The 17,575-nt window shown below is 39.5% G+C and overlaps 1 protein-coding gene across 2 annotated transcripts in view; it reads left to right on the top strand.

Moving 5' to 3' along the window:
* map2k6 (mitogen-activated protein kinase kinase 6) overlaps positions 1–15,702 on the top strand; it is a 35,919-nt gene extending 20,217 nt beyond the window's left edge. Inside the window, exons 3-12 of one of the 2 annotated variants that reach the window (XM_084740639.1) lie at positions 438–486; positions 1,063–1,176; positions 2,244–2,363; positions 4,968–5,084; positions 5,182–5,233; positions 6,081–6,208; positions 8,570–8,647; positions 10,356–10,495; positions 13,937–13,982; positions 14,207–15,702. In XM_084740639.1, the coding sequence (XP_084596765.1) occupies positions 438–486; positions 1,063–1,176; positions 2,244–2,363; positions 4,968–5,084; positions 5,182–5,233; positions 6,081–6,208; positions 8,570–8,647; positions 10,356–10,495; positions 13,937–13,982; positions 14,207–14,287 (925 nt within the window). In that variant the 3' untranslated portion in view covers positions 14,288–15,702. Of the gene's footprint in view, positions 1–437; positions 487–1,062; positions 1,177–2,243; positions 2,364–4,967; positions 5,085–5,181; positions 5,234–6,080; positions 6,209–8,569; positions 8,648–10,355; positions 10,496–10,879; positions 11,064–13,936; positions 13,983–14,206 lie in introns of those variants that run through there. The other variant, XM_084740640.1, reaches the window with a different exon arrangement.
* Positions 15,703–17,575: the final 1,873 nt, after the last annotated feature.

Below are 17,575 nucleotides of genomic sequence, written 5' to 3'. Positions count from 1 at the left end.
AATTATTTTCTTAATTTATAAAATGTAAAGTATCTTCAGTTGTATCTGTTTTTATGAACCAATTTGTAACTTTGACCAGAAAAAAACAAATTAACTTCTGAATCTTTCAGCTGTATTTCATGTAATTCATCTGCTGTGTGGAGTCAAACTACTGTTTGCACGGTCAAAAATGAACATTGATGATTTTGATTACGTTTTTTTTTTGTTTTTGTTTTTATTCACTTATTTATCTATTAGTATATTTAATTTTGTTTATTTTTATTTGTTGTCCTCAGACTGGTGGAGAACAGAGACGTAGATGTTAACATTTAAATTAACACACATCACGTTTCCCCTGAGATTTCTCTGACATCTCTCCTCTTCATCCTGTTGATTTCCTCCTCATCAGTCAACTTGAACCTGTTTCCATGGAATAAAATGTGTCCTGTGTGTTTCAGACCCCCCAGAGATTTGGATTCGAAGGCTTGTGTAACCATCGGAGAGAAGGTGATTTTATTCCTTTGACTCATTTTTGGATGAGGACATATTTACTTTCATCTTTGCACTTTTCCCAATCCCATTCAAGCTTTATATTTTTTCCCTCGTACCTTCGACTCTTACGTAACTCCTCACTGTTGACTCTTTTCCTTCCCTCGGTGTATTTTTGGTTCAGTAAGGTCCCTCGGTTTGGCTTCATAAAGGGTCTGTACGCTGTAAAGGACGGCCCACTGAACATTACAGCCGAATTGAACACTTCTGATTGTGGGGAGACTGGAATGTCTTTTATTGCCCATCAGGCAGTAAAAATATTTATTTTAAACTCATCAAATAAATGGAATTTTCCGTTGGCAGCGGTGCCTGCTTTTTTCTCTGCCCGTCTTGGCCCCATGTCAAAGTGAATTTGCTTGAATAATGTAAAAAAAAAAAGTACAAGTTTTGCTTCTGTGGAGGAGATTCAGATTTCTTTACATTTTGCAGCTCAGACATCACTGTTTTAATCCTCTTCCTGTGTTCAGTCTCTGTCATTTATTTTTGACATGTTTGTCTCCGCCTCTCGTCTCGCTCTCTCGCTGTCCGGAGCAGAATTTCGAGGTGAAGGCAGATGACCTGGAGCAGATCTGCGAGCTCGGCCGCGGAGCGTACGGCGTGGTGGACAAGATGAAGCACGTGCCCAGTGGCCTCATCATGGCTGTAAAGGTGAGTGGAGGGCGGGTCTGTGTTTGGTACATGAAGGAAGTAATCAGATTAACTTCAACCTTCAACCAATCATTTGACTTTACATTTACTTCACTGGTGGACTCAAGGAGGGGGGCAGCAAGGGCGAACGGGGTAAAGTGTCCTCTAAAGTGTCCTTCTAGTGGACAAAATATGGTAAAGTGCCCTCTAAAGTGTCCTTCTAGTGGACAAAATATGGTAAAGTGCCCTCTAAAGTGTCCTTCTGGTGGACAAAACATGGTAAAGTGTCCTCTAAAGTGTCCTTCTAGTGGACAAAATATGGTAAAGTGCCCTCTAAAGTGTCCTTCTAGTGGACAAAATATGGTAAAGTGTCCTCTGAAGTGTCCTTCTAGTGGACAAAATATGGTAAAGTGCCCTCTAAAGTGTCCTTCTGGTGGACAAAACATGGTAAAGTGTCCTCTAAAGTGTCCTTCTAGTGGACAAAACATGGTAAAGTGTCCTCTAAAGTGTCCTTCTAGTGGACAAAATATGGTAAAGTGTCCTCTAAAGTGTCCTTCTAGTGGACAAAACATGGAAAAGTGCCCTCTAGTGCCTTCATATAGACCCCATGATCTGTGGTCTTGATTCAAGTGTCCTCAGCAGCCCCAGTTGACATTGACTCAAGTGAAATAACCGGAGGAGATTTATCAGATTTTGCTCGGTGTAACTTTTTCACATATACAGTCGTCCTCCCCAAAACCTGTAAACAGAATTTGATGTGTGAAATTGGTGGAATATCCCTTTAAGTAACCAGGTTTCTCAGAGAAATCAGATCCGGCAAGCAAATTCTCAAGGCTGATCCGCGTTTCAGCTTTTTATTTTTTGAATTAATTGAAATACAAGAATGTTTTGTATTCAGCGGAGGATAAAATGACCAGAAAGATAAAATAGAAGAAGAATGTTGATTGCAGAAGCAGCATTAACCCTCAGTGTGTACAGCTGCACACGTTCTGCTACAAACAATGAAGACATTCGAACGAATCAGAAGTGTTTGTCGTCTCGTTCCTCATCGTTCTGACCCTTCATGTCTCTCATCGTCCCTCCGTCAGCGGATTCGGGCCACAGTGAACACTCAGGAGCAGAAGAGGCTGCTGATGGACCTGGACATCTCCATGAGGACAGTGGACTGTTTCTACACAGTCACCTTCTACGGAGCACTATTCAGAGAGGTAATGAGCTGTCATACAGATGTAATACACTGATTATTAACACATTAATGATTAACAGTTATCTTTACTGTGATAAGAAATAGCCCAACAGATTATTTTCTGTCTGAAACACACAATTTACTGTGAAAACTGTGACGACAAAATCAAAATATTTGATTTCACAGAACTTATCCTGTCATGGTTGGTAGACAAGGTTGATTTTCTGCAAAAATAAGTTTAATATTCATTTTACATGCTAAATATCACATTCACACTTTCTTAAAGCACATATTACTGAATTTGAAGTTGTTTTGAATTCAGCATCATATCATTTGATATAACTGTAGATTTTGAGATGCAGCCACATCTGTATCATACTGTATTTACTATATTTGTTTTTTTTTACAAAGACACTGGTGGAAATACGGGTCCATATGGTCCCTTGTGATTAACGACTTAAAAATGGATATTAAGAAAAAAACTTGCCCCATAGTAATCCCAAAAATCTGTTTATATTTTTATAAATATTGTCCAGTTAAACAGTCAGTTTTCTCATCATAAATGACAGGAACAGTAAACTAAAGCGATAAAACCCCCAGAGGCTGATGGTGTACAGTGATATTTAGGACAGCTAGGGGGCGCTGATAGGCACGAAGAGAAGCAAACAAAAAACACAATCATTTATTGAAAACAGATTATCATTCTTCCGTCGAGCTCAAGTTCTTCAGTGATATTTAACAGAATGGTTGCCGAGCAACACGGAGATGCAGCAACACAAAGACGCAGTGGAAAGTATGTTTTAATATCAGGCTGGGTTGTAATTACTGACATTTATCATCATTAATGGTGCAGTTGTGTTACACAGTGTAGTGTAACCAAACTACACTGTGAAAAAAAAAACGTATATTGATGTAAACATAACCAGAGAAAAGTTGAACGTAATAGGCAACAAATAAAAACTTGCAAGCTAAAGTTACATTGCCAACTGTCCATAGATCGTTGATGGAGTGTTTTTGTCTCTGTGTCTTTTCTTGACCTCACCAGCTCTTTAATTTCTCTCTCATACATTTCAGCATGACTCCTTTCTTTTTTCTTTTTTTTTTTTTGTTTTGTTTCTTTCAACCCACTCAATAAATCAAAACTCGCAACAAAATCTGACATTTTCAAGCATTTTTTTTCCCTGCTGATATAATCTGCCCTTACAAAAAGGAAAATGAGTTCTAATAATTTCTGTGACATTAAAGACATCCTTTGTCATGTGGACAAATATCTTCTCTCAAATGTGTTCTAATTTGGAGAAAATAGAGGGTCGTAATTAGAGTAAGTGCAAAAAGCTGCAGAGAAAACCACCATCACTGTGATTCATGTCTGTATGATACAGAATATTGTCAATAACATAATTTAAGTAAAGTGGAAAATAAGAAACATGATAAGCTTATACAAGAAAAACAAGAAATATGTGAACAATGTGCGACATACTACTATATGTAATAACAGAATATATAGAAAAATATTCAAATAAATCAATGCATTGAATTAAAATTAACCAATCAGTTTCATATTTTATCAGAAACAGTTTTATGCTGTTAAATATTTTTGTCTTTTGCAGCCTTTTATATTTAAAATTCAAATTTTATTTGATTGGAATATAAATATTAGCAGCTTCAAATGTTCAGAAACATCCAGAAACCACTGAAAAGGTTAGTTGGAACATTACAGGTGTAACATAATATAACAAATAAATAATAATAATAACAATAATGTGTTTCATTTAACCTCATTATCAGACCGAGGATTTGATCATATTTGTCATTATTCTGCACTTTAAAACTAAAGTGATCAAATAAAATGGACGTTTCTGCCTTTTTCTTCGGTACGCCCCAATATTTTTTGGTTCGCTCTGCAAAGGCAGAATACAGGAAGTTCCAAATAAGGTCAAAGGTCAAATCAGAGTTCAGGATTAATATGATATAAAGCTGTAAATCTGATATTTTTGCTTGACAACAAGAAAACTTTCAAGTCATTTTTCTCAGTTCTGCACTCTGGGAAGTTGCTGCCTTTTTCCTTTTATAGGGCGGTAATGTGGTTGCAGATTTTAAATGTGGCTCAGCCAATCATAATCAAGGACCAGAACCATCCATTTAATAAATAACAGTAAAGTCTGAACAGTAATAACACAAAAATGTTGATCTTAGATTTAAAAACATTCAGGTTAAATATACCTAAAAATGCAGCCTGTGGAATATTTCTCACTGTATGTTCAATATAAGTTTTTATTTTTTACTGCACAACAGTTTCTTCTGCTGATATCAATATGTCTCTGATTCACCGACATCAGCTGATATCTGACATGTATCAGTTGGTTTATTGTCCAGATCTGCCCTCGTTAATGACTTGTGAAAAACCCAAACCTCCAGTGTGTCCTCATGACAAACACCTCTGAAGATTTTCGGATGCAGAAAACTTCCTGCAGCGGCGAGTGGATGTTCAGGATTTCCTCGCCGTGACTCAAACACTGGAAAAATTCTGTCGCTGCTTCCCGTCCGTCTGGAATGCGTCCTGGCGCTTTTGTTTTGTGTGCCGCTCTTCCTCATCTCTTTCCAAATCTGACTCGTCTGTTGCCAGGGCGACGTCTGGATCTGCATGGAGCTGATGGACACATCCCTCGACAAGTTCTACAAGCAGGTGATCGAGAAGGGCATGACCATCCCCGAGGACATCCTGGGAAAGATCGCCGTCTCAGTGGGTTCACACAGAACATCCTTCCTGCGAACACTCATAATGACAGATCCTTGTTATGTAACTCTCATTTGCTTATTAATGGGCTTTGTTATTACAGATAGTAAAAGCTCTGGAGCATCTGCACAGCAATCTGCAAGTCATACACAGAGGTAAGAGCCTGAGAGGAAACCATTAAACCTCTCAGAGACCGTCAATTTCCTCCTCTGTGATGCATCGTCAGGATGCACTGAGCTGCTTCTTTCTGTCTGTCTGTGTCTCCCTGATCCATGGAGCTATAATTAAAGGACCATGCCAGTGTTTTGCTCGCTTTATCTCCCTAAACAGAAGTGACAACTGCTGCTGAACGTCTTTTTTCTGTGCACGTTTCAACACTAGCGTAATAATCCATTTTAGTGACCGTAAAGTCTGTTTGTCTCTTTTTCTCGGTGCCTGTTCATACCAAACTGTATGTAGTAAAGACACATTAACAGACCTGGTTCAGCTTTGACCTGCTTATGACATATGACTTATGACATATAAAACTATGAAAGTAAGACCCAAGTTTCATTTTCATTTTACTTCAAAATGCACAATCATGCAGCAGTAATGTAATATTGTCTTTTAATGCAGACTTGAGGTTGACATCCTACTTATTGATTGTCATATGATAGAGAAACAAATGGCTGCCTGGAACAATAGAAATAGTTCATTATTGTATAAAAATTTAAAGCCTACATTATTTCTAGGGAAGGAGTTTCAACGTGCAAACACTGTTCTAGTCATTAAAGGGTTTTTAATCCTTCCTGTGTCAAACCCCTGTCACCGCTCTGTGGCCTCTGTTGCATCAAAGCTCCATGTAATCATATAGAAAGGTTATGTGTCAAAGATGAAGTCACCCAGTGTGTTAACCAGCGACCACAGCGCAATCTGAGAGTGTGACTGAGGCCGCAGGAGACGTTTGTTCTCTGAAAAAAAAAAAACAGAACCTAAAGCTGTCGTCTTTCTCTCCCGTCGCAGACGTGAAGCCCTCCAACGTGCTGATCAACACGCAGGGCCAGGTGAAGATGTGCGACTTCGGCATCAGCGGCTACTTGGTCGACTCTGTGGCTAAAACCATGGACGCCGGCTGCAAACCCTACATGGCGGTAAGCAGCGAGAGACCACATGATTAAAAGATTTAAAGCACTGATGTTTGATTGATTAGGTGTTTTACTTCTGACAATCCTGAGGCTTCATTCTCAAAGTAATTTTCAAATGTTTTCATATTTTTATACTAGTGAAAGGACGAAAACAAGGTCTTTAGAAACATGGTCACTTTGTGCCGAGTGTGTTATCAGCCAAGGACAGACAGTCTTTTATTGGCAGTGGAATTAAAGAAAGAGGACAAGACAAGCATCTAAAGTTTTAAGATCCTCAGCTTGTATAGTTAACCAGCTAATTAGCTCTTTAACCTGCAAACATTAGCTGGAGAGCTAATGTGGGCGTCTATATTTAAAGAACTTTTCTGTCATGAGAAACAGCAGCTGACTCAGCCTGTCAGCAGGTCAGTCCATTGCTTCAGGACAGAAATAAAAATCTGCAGAAATGACATTGAATTTTGGTCAAACATTCACGCTTTCCAGATGATTTATACAATATATTTAAAACTGCTGAACCATAGCATGTTAGCATGTTAGCATTAAAGGTGCTCTTTGGAGTTTCCAGTAAACAAAAAGATCATGTTTATGATCAGGGTAGCTACTCACCAAAACATACTGTGTTTATCATGACAAATCTATTAGCTGTATTTCCTTCCTTCCTTCCAAACGTTTGCAAAGTAGATTTTTTTGAACATTTGAAATTGTCCGTGGCTTACATCTGTGTTTGTTAGCTTGCACTCTTCTTCTTCCCTGCCTTTTTTGGTGTATTGCTACATCTTTGGTGAATAAGACCGTTGATTAGTGGAGCAGCAGGAAACAGGAGGCAGGAATGTGTTTGCATGAACATGTGCGCCCTTTTGCATGTGATGATGCAAACAAAATAGGAGCCCACTCGTAAATACATGACTGTGTATTGCTACTGACTGACCCCACAGAGTACCTTTAAAGCGGTTATAATCAATATTTCATGAAAACAATGTGACGATGTAAAAGGAGTTGCAGATAGTGATGAACCTGCACAGAATCATCACCTGAACCTGCAGCTCGTCTCAGTTTTGTCGAGCTCATTGTTTGGCTGTTTTTAGTCGAAGCAGGAAGCTGTTGTCGGAGAGGAAGCTCTGAAAGCTCGCTGTTCACATACCTGCTCAGCAGCAAACAGCAGACGGACACAGTTAGAGACCAGCTGGTGAACATAGCGGAGTTGGTGGAGACCAAAAACAGAGCTAAAAGAGAGTGAATATTGGACTTTCATCAGGTGACACAAACACGGCTCCAGATTGCATGACTGTTGACTCTTTGTCATGTTTTTCAAAAGAGAAAACAAGAAATGCAATTTACAGAGTTTGTCTGTTAACTTTTGCAGAAGAAAAGATGCCGTTTAAAGGGATAGTGCAGATTATTTGAATCAGGGTTGTACCTTGCTTCAAAGAATGTTGTTGTACCTTCCTTACCTTCCTGTCAGACAGCCTTTTCCGACAGGTAACCACTGTTATGTAAGCCAAATATCACTTTCTCCAAACCAACCAAACTCCATAGGCAAAATCAGTCATTTTACCTCGCAGAACACAGGAGCTGCTGGTCTACCGCTGCATAGATCTGCTGATTAGTTAGCATTATTGTGTGACATCTGTGGTTTAAAGCATTAGTTTGGTTTCACCAAAGTCACACAAAAACACACAAACTAGCAGCAACTCCTGTGTTCTGAGAGATAAAATTGCCGATTTTTCCAATGGAGTTTGGTTGGATTGGAGAAAGTGATATTTGGCTTATTTAACAATGTTTTCCCACCAGAAAAGGCTGTATGACAGCAAAGTAAAACAATGAAAATATTCTAAATATAGTGTACACTTAAGCTGATATTGATTTATTTAGATGGCTGCTGACCCTTTCCACAGCGGTACAACCCAAGTCTGGGAAAAAAAACAAACCTTCCTTTTGATTTCAGGACTTTAATCGTTCTTTGACTTAATCAAATGTTCGATTTAATTCAGAATCAGGATCTTTGCACTTTGCAAGAAATTTTTGGAGCAGAGATCAGTTTTTCATGTCACGACTTTGGTTAGATTTGACCAGAAGTACAAATTTTGTGCATGAAAGTCCTTTTTCTAAAGCAGACAGGTGAACAGGTTCACCTCTCTGTCTGTCATGTAATGAGCCCGGTTACATTTTAACTACGTCTGCTCGGCTGCTGATTGGCTGAGTGGGTTTTAGGGCCAGGTTAGCACTCAGGGAACACAGCGGTCTGTGTGTGTGTGTGTGTGTGTGTGTGTGTACAAGAAGTTTAGGATGACAGGGATGCGTGCAGGCCGTCGTTGACAACCGCTGCTTCCAGAAGTGACATCATCATGTGACCTTCTTTTCCCACAGCCGGAGAGGATCAACCCCGAGACGAACCAGAAGGGCTACAACGTCAAGTCTGACATCTGGAGTTTAGGAATCACGATGGTAAATCAGATTTTTTATTTTTGTTTCAGTGTTGGAAACTTTTCATCTCACACACTCGTCCTTAATTTGTGCCTCTCAGTTTTTCTAAATGTCTTCATTAGTGCAGGAATAATAAACCCACCTGAAGGCTAAAAATGATTCATGATTAAAAAAAAAAAAGAAACCTGCCGTTCTGAGAGTAGTGTCTAGACGTTTTATTATGAATTGTTAAATATTCATCGCTTTCTCATTTGCACATTTCCAACTCAGACCACAGAATATTTTGGCTTCAAGGATTCAATCTCTGGCAATTTCCCATCATTTGAACCTGGCTCGTCCTTTCGGCTTCGGCTTTTACTGACGAGCAGCAAATGTTCCAGCTCGGCCTAATTTGAATGGTAATAAGAGCGCTAAATGTTTGGTGGGTAGAAGAAGAAGGGGTTTTAAATGATGGAGGTGAAAAGAACAGCTTGGAGTTTGTTTGTTTTTATGGAGAAATCGTTTCGTTATGAATTCTGAAAGGTGGGAGGGAGTTTTTTTTTAATATCTTAAGACAGAATGAGCAATCAGTGTGTGGAATAAAACACACTTTGGTCTGATTTCTGGAGGATCTGTTTCTCCCTGAGAGCTGCACTGAAGAGCCACCTGAACAATGATTCACTAAAATAACTGCAGAGTGAAGATTCTGGCTTGAATCAGTTCATCTAAAGGCTGCAAAACAGGCACTGTGGCTCTGTAGCTGGCAACATTAAAGGGACAGTTCACCCCAAAATCAAAAATACATCATTTTCCCCTGGCCTCCACAAACAAAATGCAGCCAAATAGAAAAAAAGATTTTGCTGGAATAAGCGGCAGCAGCAGGTAGCTTGTGACATGTGTTTGTAGTGTGTGTGCTGCCATTTACAAAAATCCCAGCAAACACCGCACAATGTTTTTTTCTGGACTTAAACTTGTAATAAACAGTAGAAAACTCACATTTACTCTGTTACTTTTGTTTGGATACATTCTAATTAAGTTTGTGTTTGATATTAAGAGCTGTAATAATCTATATGAATCATTCTGAATTTGTTTTCATCATTGTTTCTCTCACATGTAGCACAGCTCGGTCTGCTGTGCTGTATTGTTGGAAGGAGCTTTAAAAAAAAGAAGATTCAAGTGTCTGAAAATAGTTTTCTAACGGACTCGGGGACAAGCGTAATTTCAGTCTCCTAAATAACACAGTCAACAAGCGTTAACAAGTTTGCTCAACTATCTTTGGAGCACTGAGCATAAAGGGGCGGGGCTTATGAAGGGGGAATTGTACTCAGTTTGCTGTAAATTGTCATCCTTTATGTGCATTTAACTGTCACTTAATACAAGTGCAGAACACAATGAAAAAGTAATATTTATATATGGAATAGTGCAATAGAAACTGAGCTTTATGGTGAAAGAGCAGCTTTATTGATCGAGTTTGAAGGAGATATCTTGCAGGAAATTACACTTTCATGTGTTAATTAGGTGAAAATTCCTCCCGTGCTAATTTTACCACCTCCGCTTTTATCTCTAACAAGGCGTCCATGTCGGTCTGTACTAAAACAACAGTGTGCACGTGTGCGTACGTCTGCACTGTTGTAATTAAAAACCTGGATAGTGTTTGTGTCACGTCTACAGTGTGATGAAGAACCAGACTCCGCTCTGCTCGTACAGTTTGCGTTCTCAGTGTCTCTTCTCGTCTCTCTGTGGCTCTCAGATCGAGCTCGCCATCCTGCGCTTCCCGTACGACTCGTGGGGCACGCCCTTCCAGCAGCTGAAGCAGGTGGTGGAAGAACCTTCGCCCCAGCTTCCTGCCGACCAGTTCTCCCCCGAGTTTGTGGACTTCACCTCTCAGTGGTGCGTCTTGTTTTTTTTTTTCTCTTGTTTTGTCCCAGTTTTCACATTCAGTTCCACATTTTTTTTTAAATGTGTTTTGTATTTTTCTTCTCCACACAAAAAGCCACTCGGGGCTGATCTCTTGGGGCGAGAAGGCAGCGGAGTCGCTGTGCCGTTCAACAAAGCCACAATAAATCAGACAAAAATGTGTAGTGATCCCAGCTGAGAGGGCTTCAGTTAATTACCCCTTTAATCAGATTGAGTTCATTATGACATTCTTTTGTTGTTGCTGTTGTTGTGAGGCCAAGACTCTGTTCTGACACCGTGTACAGCACAGAGACCCTTTAATACTGCCGCCAAGGAGGACCTGTTTTCAGCGCCGTTTGTTTGTCTGTTTGTCAGCAGGATGAAGGAAAAACTACTGGCTCAGTTTTCATGAGCCTTGGTGGAAGGATGCAGCACAGGCCAGCAAAGAACCCGTTACATTTTAGAGCAGAGGCACAAATTATTTCACTTTCAGTAACGCTGTGAAATCATTTGGACTTGCTGGATGTCTGCGCTCTCAGGCTGTCCTTCTAGTTCTAAATAAAAAAAATATGTAAAATTAAAAAATTGTTCAAAATGGAGCCATAACAATATCGTCTGAGGTGATGTTTTTATTTTGGGGCTGTCATTGATATTATGGAGAGAAAAAAATTCTAAAATATATATTGACCAATAAAATCCAAGCAGTACAAAAACAGAAACGATACACATGAATCTATATATATTAAACAATCCACAGGGAATTCATTATCTTCATTATCTTCTGTAAAACATATTGACAGACTAACTGACAAACTGAAACTCCAGAGATATTCAGCTTACACGGAGAAAAACAAAGAAAATCCTCACGTCTGAGAAGCTGAAACTGTCAAATGTTTGCTGCTTTTGCACGATTAACTAATTAATCAAAGTGTAAAAAACCGTAGAGCATTAAATGTCGGTCGATCAGATCGTTATCTGATAACTAATCAAGATTGTTTCAGTGTGCACTTCGCTCTAAGCTGAAGCCCTGAGCTCAGCTCGCAGCCTGTGACCCCATTTACACTCATCCATCCATTTAATGCATCCTGGGCTGAATCAGATACTGCAGCTGTCTGATATCATAAGAGCTGAGTGTAACAGCAGGCAAGAAGCTTCTGAGACGGATAGAAAAGTGATGGAAATGCATCCGTCTCTCCAAGATGCAACTTTACTCTCACTGCTTATCACTCAGCAGTGTGTGGAAACGGACACTGACTGTGTTTACCTGCAGTAAATTTAGGCCTTTTTCCATTTATAGCATTTCTGATAAAGCGTGTAGAAGACATCGATATTATTCAGGTTTTAGGAGCGTTCTTTGCAGGGGTTTGTACTGCAGTTTTGCAACACACGGCCTGTTGTCTGTTTGCGGTCAGCTCTGTGTGCTGTAAACAAACCAACCAGCCAACTGTTTGCAAGGCTGAGGCAGAGATTCATGCACAAAGGAAAAGCCAAAACTTCTACTCAGAAGAAAAAAACACACCTACATTCTGAAAAACATGGATATTAACAGGTTTTTAATTGTGCTTCAGCATGACTTGGATAGGATACATAAATATATATAGATGTGAGACACAGACCCATGACTAAAAGCCGTAGAGTATGCACATATATAATCGACTTTCCTTTGCATGGTCCGTCATAAAATCCCAAAATCGATCTCTTAATGTCTTTTCTCCCCTGGATGTGTGGCACAGCCTGCAGTTTTAACTTCCACTACTCTTGTATGACCAGACTTCAGTGCGAGATCTCATCACACTGTTAAAGTAACTACTTTAGGTTCTTAATGTAAACATCAATATTTTAATAATGTACTGGATTAGAGGCTTCTTTGTGCAAATTACAGCATTATCTCTCTGACAATCTCTCTCATATCTAAGCTACATTGGTATGTAACTGAAATATCCCCGACCAAGTCAATATAGAATTTAATTGAATCAAAATAAATCAAATCGAACAGGAAAATCTGAATCAATAACCAGCCCTACTTTTAATATTTAAATAATTAATACATACCTTAAGGCAGGAACATTTTGTGGTGCTGTAAATGTACAAACATGATGTGTAATTCAGGCACAATTGAAACAGGATCAAACTATGGTGCATATGTTTCCAAAATAAGATCCCAGTGGGATACAGGAAGGGGAGGGACTTCTCCTCTATTCACCGATGCTTTTGTGACTCATGATGTTCGGCTCTGTGTTTTCTCAGTTACTGAAAGTCCACTCATGCTTGAGTGTTTGATTGTTCCTTGGAATTAAACAGGATCTCACATCAAAGTAAACACTCTAATAAGTTTGTGTGCTTGTGTGTGAACCATCCAGATTGTTACCAGATTGTGTCAGTGCCCATGGCATCATGGGTAACTTTCAGATGTGTGAAGGCCTCATTAATCCTGAAAGGCTTAATGCAGGTTTTGGAGCAACATATGCTGCCATCAGAGACGTCCCTGCTTATTTCAGAGAGATGATGCAAAGACACATTGTGGACGTGTTCTAACAGCGTGTCTTCGTAGTAAAAGAGTTCAGGTACTAGATTGACCTGCCTGCAGTCCAGACCTGTCTCCTACTGAAAATGAGTGGTGCATCATGAAGCACAAAATACGACAACAGAGACTGTGGACTGTTGAGCAGCTGAAGCACCTGTCCACGTATCTGTAACACGTCTTTTCATGGTGTCAGAAAAAAAAAAAACTGTTTTCAGCTTTGTGATGCATTTTTCAGCTGATCCAAGAGGGTTTTTAAATAATTAATTTAGCCTAAGAAGAAAAAGAAAAACACTTTATCCTTTAGTTTATCATAAACATTTTCATCATCGATTAATCTGTCAAACATTTTCTCAGTTAGTTGTTTGGTTGATTAAACGTCAGAACATGGAGAAAAATGTTGCCAAAGTTTTTTTTTTAAGCTCAACATGACGTCCTTAAGTGTCTCGTTTTGTCCACAACCCAAAGATTTTAAGTTTACCGTCATAAAGGAGTAAAACATAAAATATTACAGTTGAGTTGCAGTCGCAATTATCAAAATACTTTATTAATAAAAAAAAATGGTTGCAGCTCTACTCGTGACAAAGATAAACATTGGAAACAGGATGTCTTACACTTTCATCTGATTTTGTATTTGTTAAATAAAAAAAAACACATAGGAAAAAAATATATGTATATATTGAACCTTAATCAAGGAAAATTATCAAATATACAAAAGAAAAATGCTGCTTTTAAGCTACCAAATAAAAACATAATTTAAAAGTGTTCATGTAGGCGCATATGGGCTTGTGATCGGTTAATATCTGGCTGATAATATCAGTTGACAGATCTATGCATCAGTCTCTACTGCAGTCGGTGACAAGTAACATTTTGTTGTGAATTAATGTTGATGTTTGATCTTTTTATTTCTGCAGCTTAAAGAAAGTTTCCAAAGAGCGGCCGACTTACACAGAACTCATGGTGAGTTTAGTTTCTATTTTAATTTATTGTCATTCTTGTACTTTTCTCTCAAATCCCATGCATGCTTCACCTGCGTGCACCTTGTAATGCTGTTAATGAGACACTGGGGGGCGTACTAATACCAGTATCTGCCTCACATATGAGTATCTGAGCTGTGATGCTTCAGCACATGAATCAGTTGTTTCTACACTCAGACTAAACTGAAGTCCTTCTTTCCTCCTCAGCAACATCCCTTCTTCACCTCCCACGAGGCCAAAGAAACCGACGTGGCTAGCTTTGTGAAAGTCATCCTGGGGGGCGACTGAGCTGCCACACCTGCACAGGAGGGAGGGAAGATCCGTTCAAAAAGAAGAAAAGAAAAATTTACAACAAACAAAAAAGCACCAAATCGCAGCCCAGGACCCCCTCCTTCCTCCCCCTCCTCGCCTCGCCGTACTCTTCAACCCCTCCGTCCCTCCCTGCAGAATCACACGGGCCGGAGGAGCACCGGGGGAGAAGCTGACGAAAGCGGAAGGAGGAGTTCGTCCCCGCCCCCCCGCCTGGCCTCCGTACATTACCTGACATGGGAGGGGTGGGGGAGACGGGTGCCTCATACTTAAATCTGGAATAATTTAAAGATGTCTGTATGCAAAAACTCCCTCCTTGGTTCGATCTGTCCCACCTCTGTGCACCGCCTACTACTCAAACATTAGTCAGCTGACTGTGTGTGGAGCTCGAGCATCACATGGTCAAACTCAAGGTTATTTTTTTTTTCTTTTTGCTGAAGTGAAAAGAGGTGCAGATTATATTAAAAAAAAGAAGAATGATATAATGCTATCTATGTATAATCTAAATGTTTGTATACTCAAAGCAAAAGTGTTGCATCGGTTTATTAATTGACTGCATGTACAGAATATATCTCTGGGTGAAACACGGGCTCAGATGGCCAGTGAGGAGCAGTTGTAGAGTCCGATTGGTTGAAGACCATCAGATGCAGATGTACGGCCTCACTTTAAGGCCCCCATAGTGGTCACAAATAGGTACTGCACTTCAACTGCTTTCCCTTGATTACAGCAGAGGTCTACTACACGTTTTTTGGGCTCTGGCTGCCTGTGAGTGTGTTTGTGTGTGTGAGCTGGTGCATGATGTGTGTGTGCGTGTGTGTGTGTGTGTGTGTTTGTAGGGCTGCATGATTTTGGATAAAATTAGAATAGCTATTTTTGCATTTCCTCTGCAGTCTCATTGTCAGATGCAGTGATGTTTGAGTGAAGTTCCTGTTATTTACGTTATTTTGTGGACGGGCGGCAGGATTTTCGGATTGTTTTCGTGGCCTTGGTACTACATGTGCAACTAAAGATTCTTTTCATTATTGATTTATCTGCTGATTATTTTCATGAAGTGGCAAAAACTTGTGAAAAAATGCTAATAACAATTTCCCAGAGCCCAAAGTGACATCCTCAAATAGCTTCTTTTGTTCAAACAACAGTCGAAAATCCCAAAACTCTTCATTTAATGTCACAAATAACAAAGAAAAGAAGAAAAATCTCACATTTAAGGAGCTGGAACCTGCAAATGTTTGACATTTTTGCTTGAAAAGTGACTGAAATAATTTAATTTTCTTGAATCACTGCAGCTCTGCTTGGTACCAACGTGTGGTACTTGGTTGTTGCATTTCGGTGCAGGATGTATTTTGTCTCACACGGCTCAGTGTTTAGATCTTAAACTGTTCCTCACTAAAGAACGTGAGGCTTTTTTTCAAGTGTTGGTAGAGTCTTTGTCAGAACTCTGGTTTGAGGCATTAATTTCCTCGGTTCTGGCTCATTATTTATTTGACTTTGTTTCCTATTTCTGTCCAAAGTTTTGGACAGAAATCGATTCTTTTCAGTGGAGTCACATCAATGCCTTCAAGTGGTTTGTGGCTCACAAGCAGAGATTTTCCAGCGACATGAAAAGCCCATTATTCCAAAACCCCAATGGTAAAAAAAAATTTAGAGCCCATTTGTCCTCCAGCTTGTTATCCCGAAAACAAACGCCCATTGCTCCAAAAGTACACACTCTCCCTGCAGTAACACACCCAGGGCTGGATTATACTCCTAAATGGACGCGTACACAGATGACTGTGGACACCACAGACGCCTCTTAGTTCTTTTTATATGTTACATGCGCACTAGATCCAGAACTGTAGTGACTACAGGGACAAGTCTGCGCAGTAGGGCTGCACAATTTGGTAAAATAGTCACACTTTGATTATTTTGACTGAAATTGCGATATATGAAATGGTTAGCGGAAATGATCAGTTTTGCATTAAAACGTTCATGTTCACTGAAGAAAACAATATTAAAATCATGATGATGTGACATTTATTGAGATCTGAACCAAACAATTTTTTTTTTTTCATCTGCAGCACCTCCTTATAATGCTGTTTTCTCACACATTTTTCCTTTTTCAAAAAATTTCAGTGCAGTTCTGGTTCTGCGATTTGGATATTGCACTTGGCCATATTGCAGTTTTAGTGCAGTTTTAGTGCAATTGCGATTAATTGTTCAACACAGACCCTCACCTGCTCCTTCTGATGACTAAATTGATGTCTCATTGACGCTCATGTATTTGCAGATGTAAAAAGCAGAACACTGGCTCAACAAGAAACCGCTAACCTTAGCAACTGCCAGAAGAGCGTATAATTTTTGTAGCGATGGGCATTTGTTTTGGGGATAACGGACTGACGAACAAATGCCTTTCGGTCCAATGCAACACTTTTTTGGACTGTTGGGTTTTCGGAACAATGGGCAGTCATTGATTTTCGGGTAGTTTTCAAAGCTTTGGTTTCCTTTGTATTGCATCTCTGTTTTGTTTGAGATTGCTTACTTTAGAAAAATCAATTTCCTTGATTCTGTCTAACACTAATAATGATCAGGTTTTGTTTGTCTGGACCTGATTTTTTTTGTTTTGTTTTGTTCACAGAGGCCTGAGGGGTGTGGTTTAAACTAGTTTGAACAATTTTTCATCTGGCGATAACTGAAGACAAAAGTGTTTATAGCTGTTCAGAATGGTCACACGTGAAGGCAACACGAAAACCCTGCTGTCTAGAGAGGGACAAGACATGCTGAAGTGTACAATTAGGGCTAAACATCAACATATTTTTACGTGCATTTTGAAGAAAAAAGTTGATGGAAATGGCAACATTTGGAAAAACCGTCCTCAACTTCGCAAAAAGGTTTTTAGGGTTGCTTGAGGTGGTTTTTGCTCTTTTCAAAAAAGAGTTAGTGCACTTACAGGGAGATGGAAACACTTTTTCTGACTAAGTTCTGTTGCAGAGAACATTTAACTCATGTTTTTCAATTGACTGGTTCAACTGGCCCTCCTTTAATTTCATCATCTTGTGGCATCCTCTTTTGCCGCAATGGTCCAATGGTTTTCCAGCTGAAGAAATGGCGCCACCAACTGCTGATCTCAATAAACCAACTCCTCGTGATCACATAAAGGTGGTGGATGGAAACAAGCATTAACTCACATTTTCTTTTACCGTTTTACTTAAAATTGGGTTAAATTTGTGAAACATTTGGATGGAAACAGCTCGTGTCTCCTTGAAGGCGTTCATGGTGTTACACTCATTA

Source organism: Lutjanus erythropterus, chromosome 17, assembly GCF_056507025.1.
Source record: "Lutjanus erythropterus isolate fLutEry1 chromosome 17, fLutEry1.hap2, whole genome shotgun sequence".
Lineage (NCBI taxonomy): Eukaryota > Metazoa > Chordata > Actinopteri > Lutjaniformes > Lutjanidae > Lutjanus > Lutjanus erythropterus.
The sequence above is the reverse complement of the archived record's forward strand: the minus strand, read 5'-3'. Positions and strand labels throughout refer to the sequence as shown.